The sequence below is a fragment of the Phocoena sinus genome, chromosome 15 (genome assembly GCF_008692025.1).
Source record: "Phocoena sinus isolate mPhoSin1 chromosome 15, mPhoSin1.pri, whole genome shotgun sequence".
Taxonomy (NCBI): Eukaryota; Metazoa; Chordata; class Mammalia; order Artiodactyla; family Phocoenidae; genus Phocoena; species Phocoena sinus.
Genome location: NC_045777.1, coordinates 74,709,241 through 74,732,948, shown reverse-complemented (window position 1 = coordinate 74,732,948; position 23,708 = coordinate 74,709,241). Strand labels below are relative to the sequence as shown.

The window sequence follows — 23,708 nt, the reverse complement described above, 5'->3', positions numbered from 1 at the left end:
CAAATGCAGAGGGGCCCTGACACTCCCTTTCCCCTCCCGGGCACGACTCCATGGTGCTAACTGAGCACGCATCTCCTGGAGTCTTGACCACGCCCTTTGACACTGGGAGATGGTCATTGCTATCCATTTTAAAAAAGAAGTTCAAGTTCAGAGAGGGCAAGTGCTTTAATCCACGGCAGCGCAGCCAGAATTTGCAGGAGCCAGGGCTCCAACTCAGCCGTCCTCGTCCCGGAACCAGGACTCTGGGGCCTCCTCCCTGGGAACTGTCACCTCCCTCTGTGCTCTTCCGCTTCCTTCCGGTTTAAGACTCACTCCCCCGCAGCCCTCCTGTCCCCTTACCAGATTCATCTCATTGTTTCCCAAGACGTGTCCACTCTCCCTTCAGTATACAGCGACACACGCCATAAAAAGTGAGTAATAATTTTAACATCTATCGAGTGCTTCTATGTTCCTGGCACTGAGCTAAGCGCTTTGCATGCATCCACTTAAATACCCCAAACAGCCCTCTCAGGTAGGGACCAGTATTATCCCTATTAACTGTTTACCCTGACATCGTGCAACAGCTCACGATGAATGCTCCTGACCAGGTGTGTCACCGCCTCTCAGGTGCCCCCAGGCTCAGTGTAGGAGCACAATGATACACGAATGCACGTGGCCCCAAGGTACCCTCCCTCCCAGAGACCTTTCCGTTTTCATTCTTTTTCCACCTCAGAACATCCCTGCTCTGTGCACCCTGGGAGTACCTAATCAGTAGGACCTTTTGGAGTCTAAAGTCCAAATGAGTGCCCCGTGTGTGACCGTCGGGTGCGGTGATGGTTTGGGATCTGCAGAGCTGCTGTTCAGCCAGCACGTCCTGGCGTGGCCTTCCAGCTCGCATCTGTTCTGACCCGTCATTGCCTGTCTTTAGCTGTTACATATCTTGATCGTCTCCCCTGGGCTAGAAGAGACATGTTAGGTTCTGCAAACCTCTTGGACCCTAATAAAAGCTGCTATTTATAGAGCATTTTCGTGCTACCTGACACCTTCACCTGCACCGTTTTTTTGGTGAGCGCGCATAAGCATTTTTTTCTTTGCACAGGACCCATACTGCCTTTGACCTTGGAGAATTCAGGGCTCTGAATACAGAGGTCCCCAAAATACTGGAGAAGGGGAAACTGACCAGATGCTGTACTCTACTTATTCCATTCCTGGCTGCCAGCTGCACTTAAAGAAAACTCCAAGAAGTGACCAAGCGCCACGCTGTGACCCTGTTCTCTCCAGGGTTTCCTGTTTCCTGTGTGCCGTTTTGCTCCCCCCTGAGCCCCCTTAATGACGGTGACTTTGGTTATTTAAAGGAAGAGGATTGCCAGCTTCAGAGCGTTCAGAATCAATATTGCAGTAAATAAGAAACATAATGAAAGAAAAACACACTCCAGGCTGCAGACAAATTTTATCGCTTAAATTCACATGTTATTATTAGAATCAGCTGCAAGTACCGGACTTTCAACTGCCTTTTGATGGGGTGAGATAGGGGAACGCTCTTAATCTGGGGGAGCAATCTGGAGGCACCCCTAGAGGCATTGTGGTGTTTTCCTGTTGGTTTGGGCTCCTTGTATTTATGTTTTTTTAAAGATGAAATTTAAATGGAAGAAGCGGTGGAGAGGAATTTCTTAACAAAGGAGTTGAAAGCAGAGATGGCTTTCCTTTTCAAAGCCCCTCTCCTGAATGCACAACTCCGTGTGATATATTTAGTTTAACACCTCGGTATTTTGCACCTCACATCTTTTTTCTTGCTTCTTTTTGTCTTTCGCTTTCTTTTCTCCTTGCTTTGATCTCACTATGGAATCGCCTTTAAAATGCTTTCATACACAGCAAAAACATCCCTTTTTAATCTCCCCCATTCTTCCCAAAATTTCTGGCTCTCGCCTCACCTCTTTTTCACTCCTGTAGTCAGAAAATGCATTATTTAAGTCCACAAAGCTGAGCGGTGCCCAGAGAATGAAACATACAGTATAGACGCCTTCTGGGTTATTTCGTCTTGGGTTTTTACACACTCGCCAGGTCCATGCAACGGAGCGGTGGGCGTGGCAGCGGAGGGGAGGGGCGTGGCTCTTACGTCACCGCTGTCCCTTCAGAGTTTAGTGGGGTTTGGAGGAGTTTGAAGTTCAGCCGGTTCTCCTTGTTACCCCCTCCCTTGGAGCCTCTCAATCAGCCAGGGGGGGCTTCTTCTCTGGAGAGGGCCAACCACTGTCAGTGGATGGCTGGCTGGAAAAGTGTGCCCAGAGCAGAAGCACGGGGGCTTCAGAGTTACAGAGAGAGCCAGTTCCTGGCCAAGCCTGAGTCAGGCCTCGACTTCCCACGTTCGAGGCTGAGTTCTGCACGAGCAGACGAACGACTTCAGTTTTCACGGCCTCGCATCCGCAGGAATCAGGCAGAATGACAAGGAGGGCAGGCGTGCCGCTTATGAACTGTGTGACTTTCAGCCGAGTGCTTACCCTCTCTGGGCCTCGGTTTCTTTCTCCATAAAATGGGGATCATAATACCCCTTACCTCACAGAGTGCTGGTGAGGGTAGAAAGAGTTGCCAGAGGTAAAGCAGTTGCAACAGAATATCCTTAATTAGAATTCAGTAAATGTGAAAGCAAAACTCGAGGAATGTTACGGGTTTGCAAGAGAGATCATTCTCGAGTTAAATACGAGAGGGGAACTCATCTGAGTAGTATTTTGGAGCATTTCATGATGAGCTGACATTTTTAGTCAGCTTTGGCTAGCAATTAGGGGATATCAGTATTTTATTATAGATACAGACAAACATAGTATTTGAAATGTTTGAAAAGTAGTGATTGTCAGCCAAAAAGCAATTTTGCATCCAAGAAGCCCGCCTCACAGGGTGTACTCACCTAGAAGCTAAGGAAGCTCATGGTTGGGGCCCCTCACTTGTGTGGAGGCGGCAGTGGGTAGGGAGCCAGCCTAACAGTGGTTCACAGGCCTGTGGGTTTTTGTAAAATTTACAAAAGGGATTTTTTTTGTTGTTTTCTTAAAGGGGATCCTTCAGATTATATAAACTTCAGGTCCTTCAAAGTCCAGATTCGTTTCTGGGACTTAACTAACTCCATCTGACAGATAGAAACCCACATATTGCATGAGGTTTCTCCCCCTTCCCTTTTTAAATTAAAAAAACATTAATTAAAAAAATGCATTATTGATCTTTGGCCACTTTTATGCCTTTAGTTTTGGTTAGTTATTTCAGGCATAAAGGTATTCTCAGGCGTGCCTGAAAATCCAGGTGTTCTAAATCTATTTTTTGTTTTCTTTCAGTGGCATCATGGCTGAGTCACATATTTAAAAAAAAAAAAAGAAATCTCAAAGAAAAGGCACTGCAGAAATGTAGGGCATCATGCCTAACGGCTGTGCTGAATCTGTGTTAAGGACCATGTTTTTCCCTCTGCTGACTTAAAGTCCCCAAGTATGGTGAGCTGGAAGTTTCCATCAGGGATGGGGAGAAAGGCTGGTGTCAGGGGGACACTGGGGCTGTGAACACAGACCCATGGGTTGGATCCTCCCCTCTGAGAGGCTAGAACCCCCTTTAATGAGTCTGGAGGGGCTTTGCAAATAAGCTTCCAGTGAACCAAATTACCAGAATGGGGATCAGAAAAGCTAATGGGCAGCAGAACAAGAATGAGACCTTCAGTAAGGCCTAGGGATTTAAATTCACACTCAAAAAAAAATACTTCAGCCCCCGCCCCTTCAAAATCGACCAGGGCTTACAGATACAAAAGGCCACATCTTGTATGATTCTATTTTTATGAGTTATCCAGAAGAGGCCAAGATGGAGAGCAGCTTAGTGGTCGCCAGGGGCTGCGGGGAGGGCAGGACACGGAGAGCGACTGCTTAATGGGTGTGAAGTTTCCTTTGGGGGTCATGAGAAGTTCTGAAACTAGATAGCAGTGAAGGTTGTACCACATTGTGAATGCACTTAACGCCATTGTACACTTTAAAATGGTCAAAAAGGTTAACTTTATGTGTATCTAACCACGGTAAAAACAATGAAAGAAAAATCAGGCAGTGCTTTTGAGAAGTTCTGGGTTTGTGGGAGAATCATCTGGAGTGCTGGTCAACCCCACCGAAGCCCACTAAATTAGAACTGCCTAGGGCAGCCCGGGAACCTGCGTCACCTGCCAGGTGATTTCCTAGGTAGAGCGGAATCTCACATTCCGAGGAACACTGGCTTTGAGGCAGGCGGGTTTTTTTTTTTTTGTTTTTAATTGGAACGTGCCATATGTGCTGTTTTCTCATCCCAGCTGTCACAACCCATGCATTCCCAGCGAGCAGCATGCCCACACCTCAGCAGCTGCTGGCAGGGAGAAGTGTTGGTTCTAAGTGGCTGTGATGGTGATGGTGGCACGGATGGCAGCAGAAGCAGTGTTGGTAGAGTTGTACCACTTGTCATTGTAATAGATTGTGGGAGTGAGAGCAGAAGCCAGGAACATCAGGGGTCCTTGTCAAGGGACTAATGGTGAGGTTGCTGTATTGGGGCAACCTCAAGGGGTTGAGGTCATCTCCAAGGGGTTCCATCTTACAGACAAGGCGGAGCAAGAAGGCCCAGGCAGTGGGAAAAGCAGAGACAGGCGGTGGCCAACACTGGGATTCTGGAACGTCTGCTCAGTTCGGATGAGACCTATTCTGTGCACAGGGGTTAATTCATCACAGGTGGGGTTGGATAGGGGGTCAGCTCTAAGTCAGAGCTACTCCAAGTGCGTTCACCAGAGCAGCAGTGGCAGCCTCATGGAGCTCGTTGGAAATGCAAGTTCTTGGGCCACACCCCAGACCTACCGGTGATTTTCACGCAGGTTAAAGTTTGAGAAACACCATCTAAACTTAGACTGATTCTCTTGGGTCTCCATACCTTGAGGAGAATTACAACGTTCAGTGAGTCTCATCAGTAAGACTTGATAACTCGCAAGTTAAGAGGTACAGATGGGGCCCAGCCCCGGACGGTGTGGCCACTTCCAAGCCCACGTCTGTGTGGTACCCAGGTTCATGCACTAGTTTTGGGAGCAGGTGGAGATGCCTTCTATGTCCGCACTTTTTTCTGAGCAGGGTTTAGAGACAAGAGACTAGGCTGATGTTTTATTCTCTAATATCACTGCAGTTGTGGGATCTGGATATAATTCTGTAATAATGTTTTTTGCTTTAGTTCTCACTGTTTGTCACTTTCTTGCTGTCAACGTCTACTCCTTAAGCCTGGATGACAGGCGGTCCTTTTATTGTTAAGGAGCAGATATATCTCCCGTCTGGTCCCCTCCGATCACGGGCAGTGGTTGCCTTTCCCCCTCTTGACCCTCAAGTGCTACTTACCAAAACCTTAAGAAACACAAGCATTCCCAAACGGCTCTAGACCAATTTAGTATTGGATTTCATAACATTGGTAGGTAAACATTTATTTTTGCAGAAGTGAGTTTTTATTTTCTTCTCTGAGTCTGCCGGTGAGAAAAATCGTATGTAAAATGTTTTTCTTAACTGTCATTATAATGTCCAGGAATGGTTTCATCTGTTAAGGATGATAAAGGATCTTAGGTGATGGGTGTGACATTTCTTACCGCTGTCAGGTTGAGAATTTGTTTCCTTCCATGGTGAGCCTGGAGGCCTTGTTTTTATTCAGTTAACTCGTGGGCTTTCTCACTTTAAAGCAACTTTGAAATTTCAACACCCCAATGCCCTCAGGCTGTCACAACTCTGTTCCACCAGGACCAGCCTTTCTGGAAATCTCTCCTGAGCTGTCCTACTCATCCACTTCTCCCTAAGCTAACCTTGTCCCCGAAGGGCCCAGCTGCATCCAGAAGGGAATTCTTTTTTCTCACTGTTCCCATCAGGAAGCTACTGTTTGTCTAGATCAGCGGCCTGTTCTCAGCTCTCATTTTCTCTAACTCATTTGATTTCCCTGACATTGGATGTTGAATAACTCTTTGAGAACAGGGATTGTGTCATTTTCAACCACGTAGGCGCTCTATAAATATTTATGAAATGAATGCACAGATTCTTCTTCTGGAAACTCTACGCTTGATAGGATTCTGCCCCTGTGATGCTGTTTCTAGCCCGTCTTGTCCTCTAGCTCTGCTTCCTGCCTCCTGAATGCACACATTTCCCAAAGTGGGGTTCTAAGTCTTCTTCTGGAACTCTCACTCCCTCCTGTGCCATCGTCTCTCCCCACCATGTCCCTGACACTCTGTGCCCTGCCCTCTCACTCTGGACCATTATCCTGGTTCAGCACTCAGCCCCCAAAGGTCTGCTAGCCGCTCAACCTGTCCCCAGGTGAACCCACCAACTTCTGCTTCTCTTCTTTTCCTCTTTTCTGATTAATGGCATTTTCCCGGTCTCCCAGACACTAGTGACTCCGTCGCCTCAGCAGATCCAGTTCCACGCCTGTGTTTTGCTGTGTGCTTGTGTATTCTGGAGTAGTGAGAGCACACGTCCAAACCTGCTGATTAACTCAGATACGACCTTCTCCTTGGACACCCCCAGGCAAAAGCATTTCTCCCTTTGTGACCCTCCTCCCGACCCTCCATCACACTTTCCCTCTATGACCATTTTTCTTTGGCCCTTAGCTCCTCAATATTGGAATTTTTTGAACATGTCTCATCTCCTTGCCCAGATTGTAAGCATCTCAAGGGAGTGCTTGTGTCCGAATTGATTTTAAATCCAAGCCGGAGCACAACTCAATACATTATTGGGTCCAGAATCACATACAGGGATTGGGAAATGAAGCCTTCTCAGTGTCTCTTGTTCTCCAGCCCTGCTAGTCGGATGCTGACATCTCCCTTTGTGTTCCCATGAAAGACCCCAGGGCGTCACTTCAATTGTGTCTGGAACAATGTGTCACTGAATCTTGAAAGATGGAGGCTGGTGACTACGGCTATAAAATGATGGTGCCTGGAGTTTAAAATGATATTGACTAGCTAGAAGGATGTGCTCTTGTTCATGGGGTATTGTAAAATGGATCCATGTGAATAATATTAATAGACCAATTAGTATTAGAAATAAGATTTTGAATGCATGTCAAGGGCTTTATATATAAATCTTATTTATTCGTAGCAACCATAGGCTAGTACCAAATGATGAGGCATTATCCTTTTATCCCTTTAAACTTTTTAAAGCACTTTAATATTCATATCCCGCTAGCCTGGAGATGTTGAAGGGCAGTGGTAGCAAACCTCACTCTTTTTTGCCAAACTTGTAAATGCCTGTTTATCTCTCTCCTCTAAAGGCTCAGTCACAACCGCTGAACAAATGTGGAGAGCACTTGATACTTAGACATGGTGACCGGCATGGCTGGGAGCCGACATCCAGTTACAGGGCAGAGCACCTCAGCGTCCCAGGTCGCCTGGCAGCTGAAGGTCAACCATGCCTGCAGGTCCCTGTCGTGGCACCTGGCACTCAGCGCCCAGAATGTTCTCCCTGAACGTACAGAGATTCTTGAGATTCCTGCCATCCCAGGCCAACCCTAGAGGGTGAGCAGGATAGCAGGATTCCCACCGTATTATTCTGTGGGTCCATTGCCCAGTCCATTGCCTTCCATGGTGTGTCCCTCGTCCCCTGCCCACCCACCCAGCACTCGAGGGGAGTAAATGAAAAACCAGGCAAGCATGGCCCGTCCAGCCTTCTTGCTAGCATTTTTGTTCCAAGAAATTTAATGAACAGACGGGAAAATGCAGCCAACATTCAGTCAGGAGATGGTCTCTAAAAGCTGAAAATTCTTTGGGTCACCCCAGTCGCATGTACCTGGCTGAGTGAAGAATTCAACAGTCCCCACAGCCTGGCTTCTGCACCAGGCCCCTCACCGGCTCTGGGATGATGGCAAAGATGATAGCAAACCCGGCAAAAAGACAAACAATAGATAACTTACTGAGGGTGTAATGCTACCTGCCAAACATTCAAACTCAGTGGTTCTCAAAGTGTGGTTCCCCATACCCAGAGCATGGGTGCCCCAGCCTAGACCTTCTGAAAATGAACTCTGTGGGCGAGGGACCCAGCAATCCATTTCAGCCCCTCCAGTTGACGCTGTTGGTGGCCTCCAGTTTGAGAACCAGAGTTCTGGTTTACAGGCCTGTTTTTCCATCTTGGACATGGCTTCCTCAGGCTCCCTGGGCTGCTTTGCCCTAAACTTATATTGAGGGAAAGAGGGAAGTTAATTACTAATATCAGCTACTCCGTGTTGAGCATTTACACTGTGTTAGGGATAATTCTGAGCATTCTTGAACTTATTAACATCTGTAATCCTCACCACAACCCCGTGGTGTCCATACTATTGCTGTCAGCCCTCAGTATCCCTGGATGTGAAGCCTGCAGGTACAGATGATCAACTGTCAGGGACTTGAGCATCTGTGGATTCGGTATCCCTGGGAGTCCCGGAACCTGCAAATACTGAGGGATGACTGTATTATCACCCCCCTTCGGTAGATGAGGGAACTGAGGCACACTGGCTAAATTGCTCAAGGTCACTCAGGTAGTAAACGGTAGCACAGAGTTTTGAACCCAAGGCAGTCTGAGTCCAGTCTGAACACCCAAGCACCTTGTGCCTCCTTAGAGTTTCTGCCCCTTCTCCACCCAGGTTCTAGTTTTTTCTCCTTTCCAAACTAATTCCTCCCTGTATTAGTTTGCTAGGGCTGCTATAGCAAAGTACCACAGACTGGGTGACTTAAACAACAAAATTTATTTTCTCACTTTTCTGGAGGCTGCAAGTCCAAGATCAAGGTGTTGGCAGGGTTGGTTTTTCCTGAGGCCTCTGTTCTTGGTTTGCAGTCGGCCACCATCTCCCTGTGTCCTTGTATGGTCCTTCCTCTGTGTGCGTGCCCCTGGGGGCTGTGCGTGTGTTCAGATCTCTTCTTCTTAAGGACAGTGCTCAGATTGGATTAAGACCTACCCTGAGGACCTCATTTTAACTTAATCATCTCTTTAAAGGTCCTATATCCAAATATGGTCACATTCTGAGTTACTGGGTATTAGGGCTTTAACAGATGAATTTGGGGGGGTTACACAATTCAGCCCATAGCACTCCTGTTCCCCCACCATCCATGCCTTTGGCTGACAGGAGCTACATCACGTCTCTGTACCCCTGGGGACTCTTTCACTCCCATCCATCTAAACCCCCCATTTTCTGTACTTGTTCCTGGGTCACAGGGCTGCATCGTTCCCAGGGAAAACAGCCATGTCCTAGAGAGGGCAGCCTCTACATGTGCTGCAAATCTATGGCTTTAATTTGTCAAACATTGCTGTGTATAACTAGGAAGTGAGGGGTCTGCACAATGTCTGTAAATACAGCCTTGTGGGTTTTTCTAGAGCAAGGTCAGAGGTGACGATGTCTCCAAAAGTATCGTCTGTGGACCACTCACATCTGAGTCAGCTGGGCTGCTTCTGGACCCCTGAGGCTCTCCAAGGGCACATCCTTGGAGTGTGAATATCTCAGAATCCCCTCTCTGTCAGCCTTTCCCTGTCCATCCTTTGACACCTGCTGATTTCCCCCCATTTTTACTGAGATATAATTGACATACAGCACTGCCTAAGTTTAGGGAGTGCAGCATAATGATTGACTGACATATCCTGTGAAGTGATTACCATAATCGGTTTAGTTAATATCCTCATCTCATATAGATGTAAAAAAATTAAAAGTAATGTTTTCTTCCTTGTGATGAGACAGTGATTCTCAAGTACACAAAGGTATCCCTTTACGTCTGTGGAATTAGACACATGTGACCCATGTTTCAGCTCTTCTGTTCCTAGGTTGTGACTTTGGGACAGGTTAGTCTCCCTAAGACTGTTCTTAATTTGCAGTGTGGAATTCATCTAGTTACTTAACGGGATTAATCTAGCAACCGCCTAGGGTGGCTGTAAGGATTAAATTAGATCATATAGATCACGCACTTTGTACCACCTGCTGGTGACAGGAGGGAGTGTTCAAGCCCTGATGGCCTTCCTTTCACCATCACGGTAGCGTTTCTACTGCTGAGCAAGGATTTCTTTCACATCCTGTGACCAAAGCACAAACCCTGTTAATGTTGCATCTAGGGTGTGACTCTGGGTCTGGACCTCCCAGAACACATTCTGTGAGAACCAGCGTATGTGCAGATGGAAAAACCCATATAAAGTTGATAAACAAGACCCAGGGGACAGTGGGGGCACAGGAATGCTGGCCAAGGAAGGAGGGAGGGTCAGAAAGAAATCCCAGAGGACATCAGTCAGAGATGTCTCCTGAATCACTGGGACCAAGTCGACTTTTCTACTAAAATGACTAACATGCAAAATTTTCTGCAATCTCTGGACTAACTGAAGATCTGTCGGCCTCACAGTGGGTTGGACGCACATTTGACACGTTTACGGACCTTCCTGTGTTTTGTCATTTGTAGAGGAGCTGAAGGCCCCTTTGGAGGAGTATGTCCACAAACGCTACCCTGGGCTGGTGAAGGTGGTGCGAAATCGAAAAAGAGAGGGCCTGATCCGAGCTCGCATCGAGGGTTGGAAGGTGGCCACCGGCCAGGTCACTGGCTTCTTTGATGCCCACGTGGAGTTCACCGCTGGCTGGTAGGTCACAAGCTGAAGCCTAGAAGTGCTCGGGATTTGCAGCATGGTCAGCAGGGCTGGAGTCTGGGAGGTGGGGCGCTGGCAAGAATGGAGAATCTTTTGCTACTTTGCTCGTTTCCATTTCTGGGGAGGATGGTTGACTGTTGAAAAAAAGATTCAGTTATAATTTTACCTACTCAGGCAAAGCTTCCTAGAATTTATGGGATCGTGACTTCCCCGGCAGTCCAGTGGTTAAGACTCTGCGCTTCCAATGCAAGGGGTGAGGGCATGATCCCTGGTTGGGGAACTAAGATCCCGCATGTCGTGTGGCCAAAAAAAAAAAAAAAAAAAAAAAAAAAAAATTCTGGGATCATCTTTAACAGCATTTGGAGGAAGGGAAGGGTTTCTCTCTGCCGATGTGGCCCCTCATATGTTTCTCCAGGTGAAAAGAATATGAGAGAAATCGATGGGTATACAGGGAGTAGATTTTGGATGTACGAGAGTGAAGCGTCAAAAATGCCCAAATCAGGGCTTCCCTGGTGGCGCAGTGGTTGAGAGTCTGCCTGCTGGTGCAGGGGACACGGGTTCGTGCCCCAGTCCAGGAAGATCCCACATGCCGCGGAGCGGCTGGGCCCGTGAGCCATGGCCGCTGAGCCTGCACGTCCGGAGCCTGTGCTCCGCAACGGGAGAGGCCACAACAGTGAGAGGCCCGCGTACCGCAAAAAAAAAAAACAAAAAAAAACCCAAATCAGTCAATAAGCGTGTTAAAATTAGGTTAGAGCTTTACAGTTTTATGATTATTTCTAACTAGCCAATGATAAAATCAAGTCAGAGGTTAAACCCTTATGCCAAGATTGCTTAATTAGTAAGAAGCAGAGTCTTTGATTTCATTAATAATGTTTATTTACACTCAATGGTACCATCTTGAATAAGTTCATGGTACCATATTTGAAGAGCCAATATCCCATCACTAATTACGCCTTAAAATGTCTGTTCTTCATTTGAAGCAAACTGTAGAATCATTTTAATGGCCAGAGAAAAGGATGGTCATGCCCATGACCACACAAAGGTTCGGAACGTGGGGTCACCGTTAACACTGGTCCTTTCACTTGCACACGGGCACCTGTTGCCATCTCAGACCCCAGTTTTCTTCCTTGCTTTTTCTGCCACCATCAGACCCTGATACACACAGCTGTAGGTGTGCAGCCCTGACCTCCTCTGAGCCTCACCGCTGTTTATCTCTCATAATCATTCTCAAAGTGTGGTCCCCAGACCAGCAGCATCAGCATCACCTGGGAACTTGTTAGAAATGCAGATTCTTGGGCTCCACCCAGACCTATGACATTAGAAGCTCTGGGGATGGGGCCCAGTAAGCTGCTTTAACCAGCACCCCCCTCACCAGGGCACTCTGCTGCTCACTCAAGTTTGGGAACCCTTGAGCTAGAAGCCTTCTGAACAGAAGCCCTTGAGTGTTCCATTGGAGCCTCAGCCTTGCCCTGTCTCACCTTTTCCTCCATATCATTCCCTCCTCATTTCTTTCCTGTCAAAACGGGCGGTACCACCCATGTCCCCCTCACTTGATTCTTCTCTCCCCATCGTGTTACTCATCCAAGCCACCTCCAGCTTTAGCTGGTTTTTCCTCTCTTTCTCATGTCTACCTTTTCCTCTCCGTTTTGACCTCCACGTTCCCGGCTCAGACCTTCAATATCTTTCACTTAAACTAACCGACAAATATTTGCTGGATGATGAGACCATGTCCCAAAGACCGCTCTAGGCTGTGATTTAGGTGACTGCCTGATCGGGTTTGCCCAGTGCTGAGGGATTTCCCAAAATGCAAGACTTTCAGTAGTAAAATCAGAATGGTCTTGGGCAAAGAGGACAGTTGGTCACTCAGCTGGGGTTCAGAATCTGGTGAGATTTGGTATCCGCCCTCCAGGAGCCTATAGTCTAATTTTGACTGATGTCTGTGATCCAGTTTTAGCCCTTCAGACTCATTTTCCAGACCTCCAACAGAGGGGTGTGTGTCCTCATGGCAGATAGACAGTGCGTCGCAACTCTCACTAGGTCACACTGCAGTAACGATCTCCGTCCTGTCCACGTGGCAGATCCGCTGCGGGTTGTCTGTCTGTGGCTCTGCTCCATATGGCCTCTGCGTCCCAGGACCCAAGGAGAACCCCTGCCTAGGATGTACCATTTTTGTAGCTCAGGGAAAATGATAACAGTTTCTGCTCAGATGTGACATGGTCACACCTTCTGTTGGCCAAAGTAGGTCACATGTCCAAGCTAAACATTAATTGGGGTTGAGGGAGAGCGTACCCCTCAGCAGGGAAACACTGCAGGCCTCGGGGTCATCAGCAGGATGTCCCGAGGCAGGGGAGCAAATCGCTGGGAACAGTTATACGCTCTGTCACAGACTGGGAGACTGAACTCCTCAGCTTCAGAAGCATGATTTGAACCAAGGTCTTCTGCCGGACACTCAGTAACTTCCCCCACACAGTGACAGCCGAGCCGAATGCTTCTACCTGCAGGGCACCAGACCAGCCTAGGGGAAGGGTGGCCCATCCCAGGAGGCTGTGGAGCTTAGGGGTTGGGCCTGAAGCCAGACCATCCGGGTTAGAGACCTGGTTCTACTTCCAGCTGGCTGTGTGGGCTGGGGCATAACCTCCGTGGGCCTCAGTTTCCTCATGTGTAAAATGGTGAGTGTAGTATTTGCCTCATGTGATTGTTGCGAGATTTATATTAGTCAGCTCATACAGAAGGTTGGGAATGGTGCCTGGCAAGTAGTAAGTGCTTGATAAACATCTGCTATCATGGGCTTATAAGGAAGAAAGACGTGTGTTCAAAGATCAGCAAAGACAGCGTGTTATCAGGGTGACTTGAATATGATGGAGAAGATGCTCTAAGAGTTGAGAGGATGGAGAGAGTCTTCTACTGGGGGAAATAAAGGCAGGCTTCCTGGAAGAGGTGGCACTTGATTAGAGAAGTTTGTGTGGGTGGCTAGATTTCCTGCCTGGGCACAAGGGCATTCCTGGAGGAGAACAACAAGAGTGAGGACTTGGAGGGGGCGGAGCTCTGAAGCACGTCTAGAAACCAGGGAAAGTCAGTCCCATTTGGTTATCAGTCTCTAAGGTGTGTGCAAAAGTATCAGAGGCAGTAAATGGCCCAGGGTATATTTTATTGCTCATTTTAAATAGAAACACGAGATGTGCCAACAGGTAATTCAGTAGATGCAAATGAAAAGAGATGGAATGGAGGCCGAGCGTTCTCATCATTCTTCGAAATAATGCAGAGGAATGGGATTTTCATTTGATTCCTTTCCAAAGCCTGCGCCCTGTTCTAAGCAGGGAGATTAATGGCCTGGTTTGTGAGAGCCATCTTTTCGTTCTCGAATATGGGAAATGATCCCTTCCCACATCTACGTCAGAGACGCACTCTGGCAGGGGTGCCTGACCGTCTGCTTTCTCCTAAGCTGGCAGGGCTATACCTTCAACCCGGAGCCAGGTCCCTGCCTGTCGCCTGCTGTAGCCCTGAGCGGGCGGGCTAGCTGAGAGGCAGGATCCTGCCTGCCCTTGCATTCAGTTAGTTCCTGCCTGCCATCCCTAACCCATCCAATTAGATCCCTTTTAAGAAATCAATTAAATAATCAATTAAAACAACTGAAATAGGCACACGCACAGAGAAGCTAGTGAAAGGCTTATTGAAACCAGGCCATCAAGGGCAGAAGTGACCTATTTGGGGAAAAGGCAGTTCAGCTCCAGCAGAAAAAAAAAAAACAGAGGCATTGGCCAGTGCCTGAGGGGAAACTGAAAACACTGTACAAAACTGTGGGGAGATGCAAACCTTATCAGGAGGGCCTTGATAGGACGGCTCACACTTTTTTATTCTTCCTCGTATCTGCCTAAGCTTTGGCTTAGACACTGTTGGTATAAAAGACAGGCCATACTTTCTGGGGTAGAAGCCCTCGTGTTCTGAGTCCCTGCTTCAGGCCTCTCGTGCCAACGCAGGCAGCACTCTGGGAACCCCGCAGGGGCGAGGGCATGAGCTGCACGGCACAGGGCTCCTTTAAAGCCACCTGATCCAGGGCTTCCCTGGTGGCGCAGTGGTTGAGAGTCCGCCTGCTGATGCAGGGGACACGGGTTTGTGCCCCGGTCCGGGAGGATCCCACATGCCGTGGAGCGGCGTGGCCGCTGAGTGTGCGCGTCCAGAGCCTGTGCTCCGCAATGGGAGAGGCCACAACGGTGAGAGGCCCACATACCACCAAAAAGAAAAAAAAAAAGCCCCCTGATCCAGCTGGAGCTGCCACTTGGGAGCCCAGTTTCCCTCTGAGTTCCAGCCTGCCCAGCCTTTAGCTACGACACTTCTATTCATTGTCTGTGGTCTTGGGGTCTGGGCCGGTGGAGGTGTGGGTGAGCCTCAGGTAAAAGATTTTATTTCTGCTTCTCTGTGTTTCAGGGCTGAGCCAGTTCTCTCGCGGATACAGGAGAACCGGAAGCGGGTGATCCTCCCGTCCATCGACAACATCAAACAGGACACCTTCGAGGTGCAGCGGTATGAGAACTCGGCCCACGGGTACAGCTGGGAGCTGTGGTGCATGTACATCAGCCCCCCGAAAGACTGGTGGGACGCCGGAGACCCTTCCCTTCCCATCAGGTCTGTGCCAAGCACGCGCTCCAGTGGCTTTTTTGTCCCCAGATCCCAGGGGAGAGAGGACCCCACCCACCCAGGGAGAGGGGGGAGGGAGGGAGGCTGGAAGGGACCACTTGAGGATGCAGTGTGGAAATAGCTGCTTTAGGAATTTGGGGTGTCTTTCCACTGAAGTTTTCTTGCTGAGAGAGGACGCTGCATTTTGCTTCTTTCACTAAAAATTCTCCAGTGCAGCTTATCAAACAGCAGTCCTGAAGGATGGAAATTGATAGGACGGCTCACACTTTTTTTTTATTCTTCCTCGTATCTGTTGAACTGTGTTCAGGTGCTTTTAAGTGTTGAAGTTTGAAAGGTATGAATTCCTGGGGCTTTTTCATACTTGGATGCTTCACGATCGCCGTGATGCAGGAGCACGTAGAAAAGGACGGTATTTCTATGGTAGCTGGGGTAACCCAGGGCCTTTGGGCAGCTCTGTATGATTTTTGCCCCAGGCCCCACCCAGCATCCCCTGGAGGCAAGGAGATAGATCCCTCGTGTTGTACCAGTTGGGAAGCTCAAATATAAAGGATGGGGAATGAAGTAGGTGGATTTTGATGTCGTATTCGTTTCCTGTGGCCTCCGTGACAAATGACCACCAATTCAGGGGCTTAAAGCACAGAAATTTACTCTCTTACTTTCTAAAGGTACTGCAGTGATCTGAAGTGAGCCTTAGAGAGCTAAACGTGGGGTGTCTCCAGGGCTGGGTCCTTCTGGAGGCTGGAGGGGAGAATCCATTTCCTTGCCTGTTCCAGCTTCGGGAGGCTGTTCTCATTCCTCCGCTCACGGCTACATCCCCTCCCTTTCTCCCCCTGCTTCCTTCATCACGTGGCTGCCTTCTTTCCTCGACGTTCCTGCCTCCCCTCACATAAGGGCCTTTGTGATGGCATTTGGGGTCCACATGAATAACCCACGATAGTCTCCCTCTTCTCAAGATCCTTTACTTAATCATATCTGTGAAGTCCTTTTTTCCAGATAAGGTAACATTTGCCGTTTCCAGAGGTTAGGATGTGGGTTTTTGCGTCGGGGGGCGGTGAATAGGGAATATTGTTCAGCCGACAACAAACGCTTTGATTTTCAGCGAAGATGATACCCCAGTTACAGTTCAATACTTTCTGTGAGTCCTACGTGAGGATCAAAACTGGCTTAGTATCTTCGTGGTTCCGCGTTAGAAGAGGTGGAAGGGGCCGTCTTACTTTGCCCTCGTTTTAGGACAGTGTTTGTTGGTATAAAGGGGGCAGTTGTGGAACAGGAGTGAGGACTTTTTGCAAGTACCCATAAAGTTCTTTCTCAGTTTATAAATTTTTAATCAACCAGAGGAGGATTTTGAGATGGACAGACCCCCCCTGTTGCATATTCTCTTATTTTCTGGCACAAATTGAAAGCTGACAGATTGCATTAGGGTAGAGCCACTCACGGGCAAATTTATGCAACGAAGAAGGTAATCTTGGGCTAATAACTTGCTCAGCTGGAGATGTCTCGTGGCTCAGTTCCCAGCCCGGCCTAGATGTTCAGTATCTTCGTGTACTGCTGCAGGGCTGTGCTCTCAGATTTCTGCAAATAATAATGTAGACTCATCACCAAGGTGTTATCTGAGAACCAAAGCATAACCTTCAGAGATATTTAAAATGTAATGGTTGAGATTACACCCATGAGGATGGCTACTGTACAAAAACAAGCAAAATAACAGGTGTTGGCAAGAATGTGGAGAAATTGGAATCCTTGAGCATTGCTGGTGGGAATATAAAGTGGTACAGCTGCTATGGAAAACAGTATGACAGTTCCTAAAAAATTAAAAATAGAATTACCATATGGTCCAGCGATTCTGCCTGTGGGTATATACCCCAAAGAGTTGAAAGCAGGGTCTCAAAGAAATGTTTGTTTGTACACCCGTATTCATAGCAGCATTTATTCACAATAGCCAAGAGGTGGAGGTAACCCAAATGTCCATCAACAGATGAATGGAGAAACAAAATGTGACATGTACATACAATGAAATATTATTCAGCCTTAAGAAAAAGAAAGAAATGTTGACTCATGCTACAACATGGATGAGCCTTGGGGACGTTACACTGAGTGAAATAAGGCAGTCACCAAAGACAGGCACTACATGACTCCACTCATATGAAGTGGCTAGAATAGCCAAATTCACAGAGACAGGGAGTAGAATGGCGGTTTCCAGGGGCTGGGGAGAAGGGAGGAATGGGGAATTATTATTTAACGGTGTAGAGGTTCAGTTATGCAAGATGAAAAGAGTTCTGGAATTTGGTTGCACAGTCCTGCAAATGTACTTAACGCTACTGACGTGTACGTGTAAAAATGGTTAAGACAGTACATTTTACGTTATGTGTATTATACCACGAATAACACAAAATTAATGGGGTGTGCTTAAAGACCCCGTGGCCTTCAGATCTTGAAGCGATGGCTTGACAGTGAGTTTCGTATTTTTGTCCAAGCACTGCTTCGTCCCTGACACACAGGGAGGCTGACCTCCAGCCGTGACGGGTAAGGGAGTGAAAGTGTAACAGTGGTGTTAGTGACAGAGGAAAAGGAATGGACATAGTGCAGTGCTTTGGGATTCCCAGAACACAGAGCTATCCCCGAGTATGTGAGGCACTAGGCGAAAACTGAGCGTGTACTTTAGGTAACGTTAACAAGAGGATTAATACGTGTTTTAAAAAGACTGAAGAAAATGGAGTCGTGGTCATGAGTCATTAATATCTCTGATGTACACGACAGAATCAGATGATCTCTTTTTAATGTAGCATAACTTATGCAATTCTTAATTTGTTAATAGTTGATGGAGATATTTAATTGTAGGAAGGACTTTTTATGGCCCTTCTGATGTTATTAAGCAGATACAATACTCTTTCTTTTTTTTTTAATTAACCATTTTATTTTGTTTATTTATTTTTGGCTGCGTTGGGTCTTCGCTGCTGCGCACGGGCATTCCTCTAGTTGCGGCGAGCGGGGGCTACTCTTCGCTGCGGTGCGCGGGCTTCTCATTGCGGTGGCTTCTCTTCTTGCAGAGCACGGGCTCTAGGCGCGCGGGCTTCAGTAGTTGTGGCTCGTGGGCTCAGTAGTTGTGGCTCATGGGCTGTAGAGCACAGGCTCAGTAGTTGTGGAACACGGGCTTAGTTGCTCCGCGGCACGTGGGATCTTCCCGGACCAGGGCTTGAACCCGTGTCCCCTGCATTGGCAGGTGGATTCTTAACCTCTGCGCCTCCAGGGAAGTCCCAACAATACTCTTTCTTAAATGTCAGGATGTGATGGTTCCCCCTCCTCCTTGTGATCTCAGTATTTTAAAAGTAATGATTATTCTGGTAAAGGGTAGGATGAAGAGAACTCTTTCACCATCCAAATGACATTAGACTGGATGAATCTTGAGATACTGAGTCTTCCCAGTAGGCCATACGATATAGGAGATGTTGCATTAAGGGAATGTATATCCTTTCTGTTTTACTTCTTTTTCTCTTTCTTCCTTTGTAACGCTTTTTTCTTCCTGTTTGGTAAACAGCTATTTCCCAAGGTTTTTCCTCTGCTCTTCTTTGTCTACACCAGAGGTTCGGGCATTGAGAGTAGACAGGTGCCATTAAAGAGGGGAGAGCCAAGTGTGAGGGGTGGCAGTGGGGACTGAAGAACACATGCCCCGCCCAAGGAGCCAGCTGCTGCCAGCCACCCGTGATGGTGACAAGGGCACAGAAGGCCGGCATTGTCAAGTCCTCAGACTTTTAAGAAAAGACACAAATTCAGATCATTTTGTGAAATCTCCTGACTTCTAAATAATGGCACTAAATCCCTCTCCTTCAAAACTGTGAGGGCCAAACATGTTGCTAGAGTGGATTTGACCAGCCGGACCCCCAGAATTTGGTCTGTGCTCTACACTTGCTCCGTGAAGACCTCGGTCATTCCCAAGGGCGGCCTTAGTCCGTGGTTCTCATGCTGGGAGCTGTGGCACCTGCGGTCTGTGGCATTATGGTGGGGCTGAGGGGTTTGGGGAAAGTGTCACTCAAAGCCGTGGAAGAAACATGGCTGGACTTCCTGGAGCTTGAGTTAAGCCATCAGAGGTCCCCTGCCGCCTCTGTTGTGCGTCACGGTCCTCTGCTGCTGAGACTCTTAAGTCAAAGACTCTGGGAAGCGCTGACCCCGCTCTCACCTCTGTGCAGAGAAGGCTCTCAAATCTATGTCTTAAGCCCCGATTTTTCTCCAAAGTGACATCCTCTCTAATGTCACGTCAACAGCCTATCATTAGACCAGTGGAGTTTAAACTTTTTTGAGTCAAGGACCTCTTCGATAATCTAATGAAAGCCATAGATCACCTCACTCCTGAGCATGTATGAGCGAACAGAGCTTCACATATAATTTCATGAATTTTATAGATGCCTGGAAGCCAACCTGCTTATGATTCACAGGGCTTATATTAGGAGCCACTGCAAGGGAATTCCCTGACAGTCCAGTGGTTAGGACCCCGCACTCTCACTGCTGAGGGCCCAGTGTGAATCCTTGGTTGGGGAGCTAAGATCCCGTGAGCCGTGTGGCCAAACCACTGCTAGACATTCGACCTGGTTCTCCCAGTGGAGGAGCCTTTCTTTACCATTCTTTATCAGCTACTAGTCTATATGCTTTATGCAGCCAGGCCTGTGGTTTTTTTCTACTGTAACCCCAGTGACTAATGAGTACTTAGCACTTAGTAGGGATGCGGAAAACATTTAGTGGACAAACGAATGGATGAGTGGAGTGACATCCGAGGCTCAGAAGAGAAGTCAGGGTTCGTGCACGATTCGGAAGAGGATGAGATTGCCTCACCCGTTATGCATTCCTATGCCTCCCTCCCCGCAGCCCCTGACAGCTCCCAGTCTTTCTGTCTCTATGGATTTGCCTATTCTGGACAATTCATGTAAGTGGAATCGTACAGTACGTGGCTTTTTGGGTCATCCATGTTGCGGCAGGTGTCAGTACTTCATTCCTTTTTCTAGTGAGTTTTTATAGTGAGCACCTTAACGTGGTCACAGATCAACATCCTTTCTGGCTTCCGTATCTGGTTTCCAAGACTCACACACCTTTGTCCTGCATGGGAGGGGAGAGGTGACTTCTCACACACAGGGCCCCCATCTGCTCCACTGGCCACTTTTCACTTGCTTAGCATGAGTCAGGCACCAGTGAGTATGTTTCTCCACTGCCAGGAGTGCTGACCACCAGGCTTGGGGTGAGATGGTAGGATGCCCACCCTCTCCCCTTGGGGAAGGGGATTCAGGGTACACCTCACTCCGGGGAATCTCTCCCTGACACACTCCTCTCCCAAACTCCACTTACTCATCCTCATCAGGCAGCTAGCTGCTTTTTGGTTATCTGCTTTGAACTTTTTGCATGATCTCTTTGAGTATAGCATCTATTGCCTGAACATCCTCAGCCCAGATGTGGACATGAAAGGTCTCATTTTAACCCAGTGCATACAGCTGAGGGCATGAAGCAAGGAGAGAGGGAGGGTCTGAAGACACAGAAAGGAGGGAAGGTGCTGATTGGGAAAGAAGGACCCTGAAGAGGCAGTAGCGGATGGGGTCAAGAACGTGAATTGTAGTCTGGTCTTGAAGAGCAGGAAGAGAGAGCTCATGCTGTGTGACCCACATTATGAATTCAGAGACGAAATCACTGCTGAGAGAGAGAGAGAGAAATTTTGGATCGGGGGCTACAGAAAAAATGATAAATAAAGGTCTGGCATAATTGCCAAGAGGGATGGGAATGGGTGAGCTGACCTAGAACCCAAAAACTAATCGCTGGCTATCTTGGGGGCCCAGAAATATAAAATCAATAGATTGTCCATGAAGATTTCTTGACAAAAAACTACTATGAATTCCGTCACGCTTCGATACCAACTTAAATTGTATTATTCATAGTATTATGTCCATATATGTGAAAAATAGTAGCAAAGGTAAGAAAGAGGGATATACTATCTTTAGCCTGAAGGCACCATGACGTCACGGGAACCTGCCTTAGCCCAGCAGCCTTCAGAGCTCTGTAGCTCACAAGTTGGGAACCGCTGATCTTCACAGTTCTTTCCAGCTGTAATATCCCGTGACTTCTACCAGGGGAGGGAAGGGTCTGTGGAGTCGTCAGAGATGGGAAGGTTTACAGCATGTTGCTTTCAGGGCACTGGCTGAAGCTGAGTCAGGCATCTTCTGTGACGTGCCAGCGGTGCCTGCCTGCTCTGTGTTAGGTGACCCTGTAATTAGCGACATTACTCATTAATAACTAATTCAAGCCGATGATTAACAATTAGCAATCTTTAATCCAACATATAATTTGATAATAAATTATAAGGTACAGGAGCCATTAGAGCCTGTTAGACTCTGGGAGTTGAAAGGGCTGTTGTGGATATGTATAGTTGCTGGAATCTCAAATTCTGTGCACAGATGTATATAAAAGAAGAAGGTTATTTTTTTTCCTCCCTAGAGGAAGATGACTGGCTTGCTGAGAGGAAACCTTTAAGTGAAGAATCAGATTGTCTCAGACTTGGAAATAGAGCTATCGTCCCTATGCATCAGCAAATATATTTTAGGAACCAACTGTGTGCTCAGCCTTGTGGTGGGAACTTCTGGGGGGACAGTATTGGTAAATTACATGATCTTCTTGGGGGAGTTACTGGACTAGTTGGAGACACAGGGCTCAACTGTGCGTAATCACACTTTAGTGCAGGTAAGTGTGGATTTGTAGGAGGAGGGAAGCTTTGTGAGCGGAGTGGATAGGAAAGCTTATAAAAATCATAACTAACACTGGAATTTTCTACGTGCCCGGCACGTTTCTCTTGCTTTACGCAGTACAGATCCATGTATACCTCATACTAGCCCTACGAGATAAGTATTGCGGTCATCCCCATTTCACAGGCGTGGCTACTGAGGCGCAGGGCCGGCACTTTACCCAAGGTCACACTCCCAGTAAGAGCTGAAGCTGGGATTCGGAGCTAGTGGGTCCAGAGTCTGTGCCCTTCCCCCCCTGTGCTGTCCCTCCTGAAAAAGCGGTGACTTGTGGGACTTGCAAGCTGCAGGGGATTTTCACTGGCAGAGTATGTGGGAGATGACACAATTAGAGGTACAGTAGGGAAAATGAGTGTGTTTGGCGTTGCCAAGACCACCCTCAGGTTTGATGATCCACTAGAAGGACTCATACAACTCAGAAGAGCTGTTATGCTCGTGTTTATCGTTTATCACAGTGAAAGGATACAGATTAGAACCAGCAAAGAAAAAAGAGGCATGGGACTGAGTCCAGGAGAAGCCGAGCGTGAGCTTCTGGTTGCCCTCTCCCTGTGGAGTTGCACGGACAGAGCTTCAGTCTCCCAGAAATGATTTATAACAACGTGATGAAGTGTTGCCAACCAGGGAAGCTCGCCGGAGCCTTAGTGTTCCTGGTTTTTACTGGGGGTCAGTCCCGTAGGTGTGGAGCAAACATGTGAGCAACCTTGGCTCCTTGGTCTCCAGCTCCTCCCCACCTCCCCCTGCAGAGGTTAAGCCAATACAGCATGGCCCAGGGCCTCATGGACACTCTTACCGGGCAGGATGTTCCAAGGGTTTAGTGGTTATCTTCCAGGAGCCTGGCAAGGGTGAGTTCTTTCTTTGGGATGTGCAGGGTTTGGGCAACTCAAGTCCACTGAGTTACCCGTCTACTGACGGCACAATGAGGATGGGGTGTTTAGCATCTCGTGAGGAGATGAAGGTAGAGAATGTGCATTAAAAAGTGGAGGGGAAAAAGAATAGAGGAAAGATGGAAGACTAAGTAGATTGAAACAGGAGGTCCACTTTGTGGAGAGCTCTAGAAGCCAAAAGGAGGAACCCGGACTCAATCCACTGTTCCAATGAGCTGGAATGAAAATGAATAAAAAGCTAACTGGGAGAGATAAAAAAGTAGAATAATGGTTGCCTAGGGCTAAGGGAGGATTGGGAGAGAGGAATGATTGTTAATGAGTACAGGGTTTTGGGGGGGCATGATGAAAATGTTCCAAAATTGATTTGGGTGATGATTGCACAGCTCTGTGAACATGCTAGAATCTATTGAATTGTAGACTTTAAACGGATGAATTGTATGGAATGTGAATTCTACCTTAGGAGCTGGTGGCCATCAGTAGATGGCAGGTGGCCAATCTTGCAACAAGATGAAGACACTCGGGTATTAATCCTTGGCTCAGAGCCTTGTGTGGACCTCCCTCTTCGGGGACGCGGCAGGACAGCACAGAGAACACACCAGGAGATCAAACTGGGGTCCCATCCCAGAGCAGCAGAATTTGTCATGGTAGAATCGCAGGCAAGGATTCGGAAACCAAGGAGCATCCTGGGCAGAAGTTGAATGTCTCACAGAGACAGACCCACCGATTCTGTGGACCAGCCTGGGCTGTGTATATGGTGCTGGCCAAGTGTAGCACATTGTGGGTAGAGGACAGGGTTAGAGACCACGGTGGTTAGGACTTCCCTTTGGGTCTAGGAAAGGAGAGTCAGAAAATGAATCTAG

At 47.8% G+C, this 23,708-nt stretch overlaps 1 protein-coding gene across 1 annotated transcript in view; it reads left to right on the top strand.

Annotated features, from left to right (window-relative positions):
* GALNT17 (polypeptide N-acetylgalactosaminyltransferase 17) overlaps positions 1-23,708 on the top strand; it is a 453,307-nt gene that overhangs the window by 246,302 nt on the left and 183,297 nt on the right. Inside the window, exons 4-5 of the mRNA XM_032605830.1 lie at positions 10,379-10,553; positions 14,985-15,182. Of these exons, the coding sequence (XP_032461721.1) occupies positions 10,379-10,553; positions 14,985-15,182 (373 nt within the window). The remainder of the gene's footprint in view (positions 1-10,378; positions 10,554-14,984; positions 15,183-23,708) is intronic.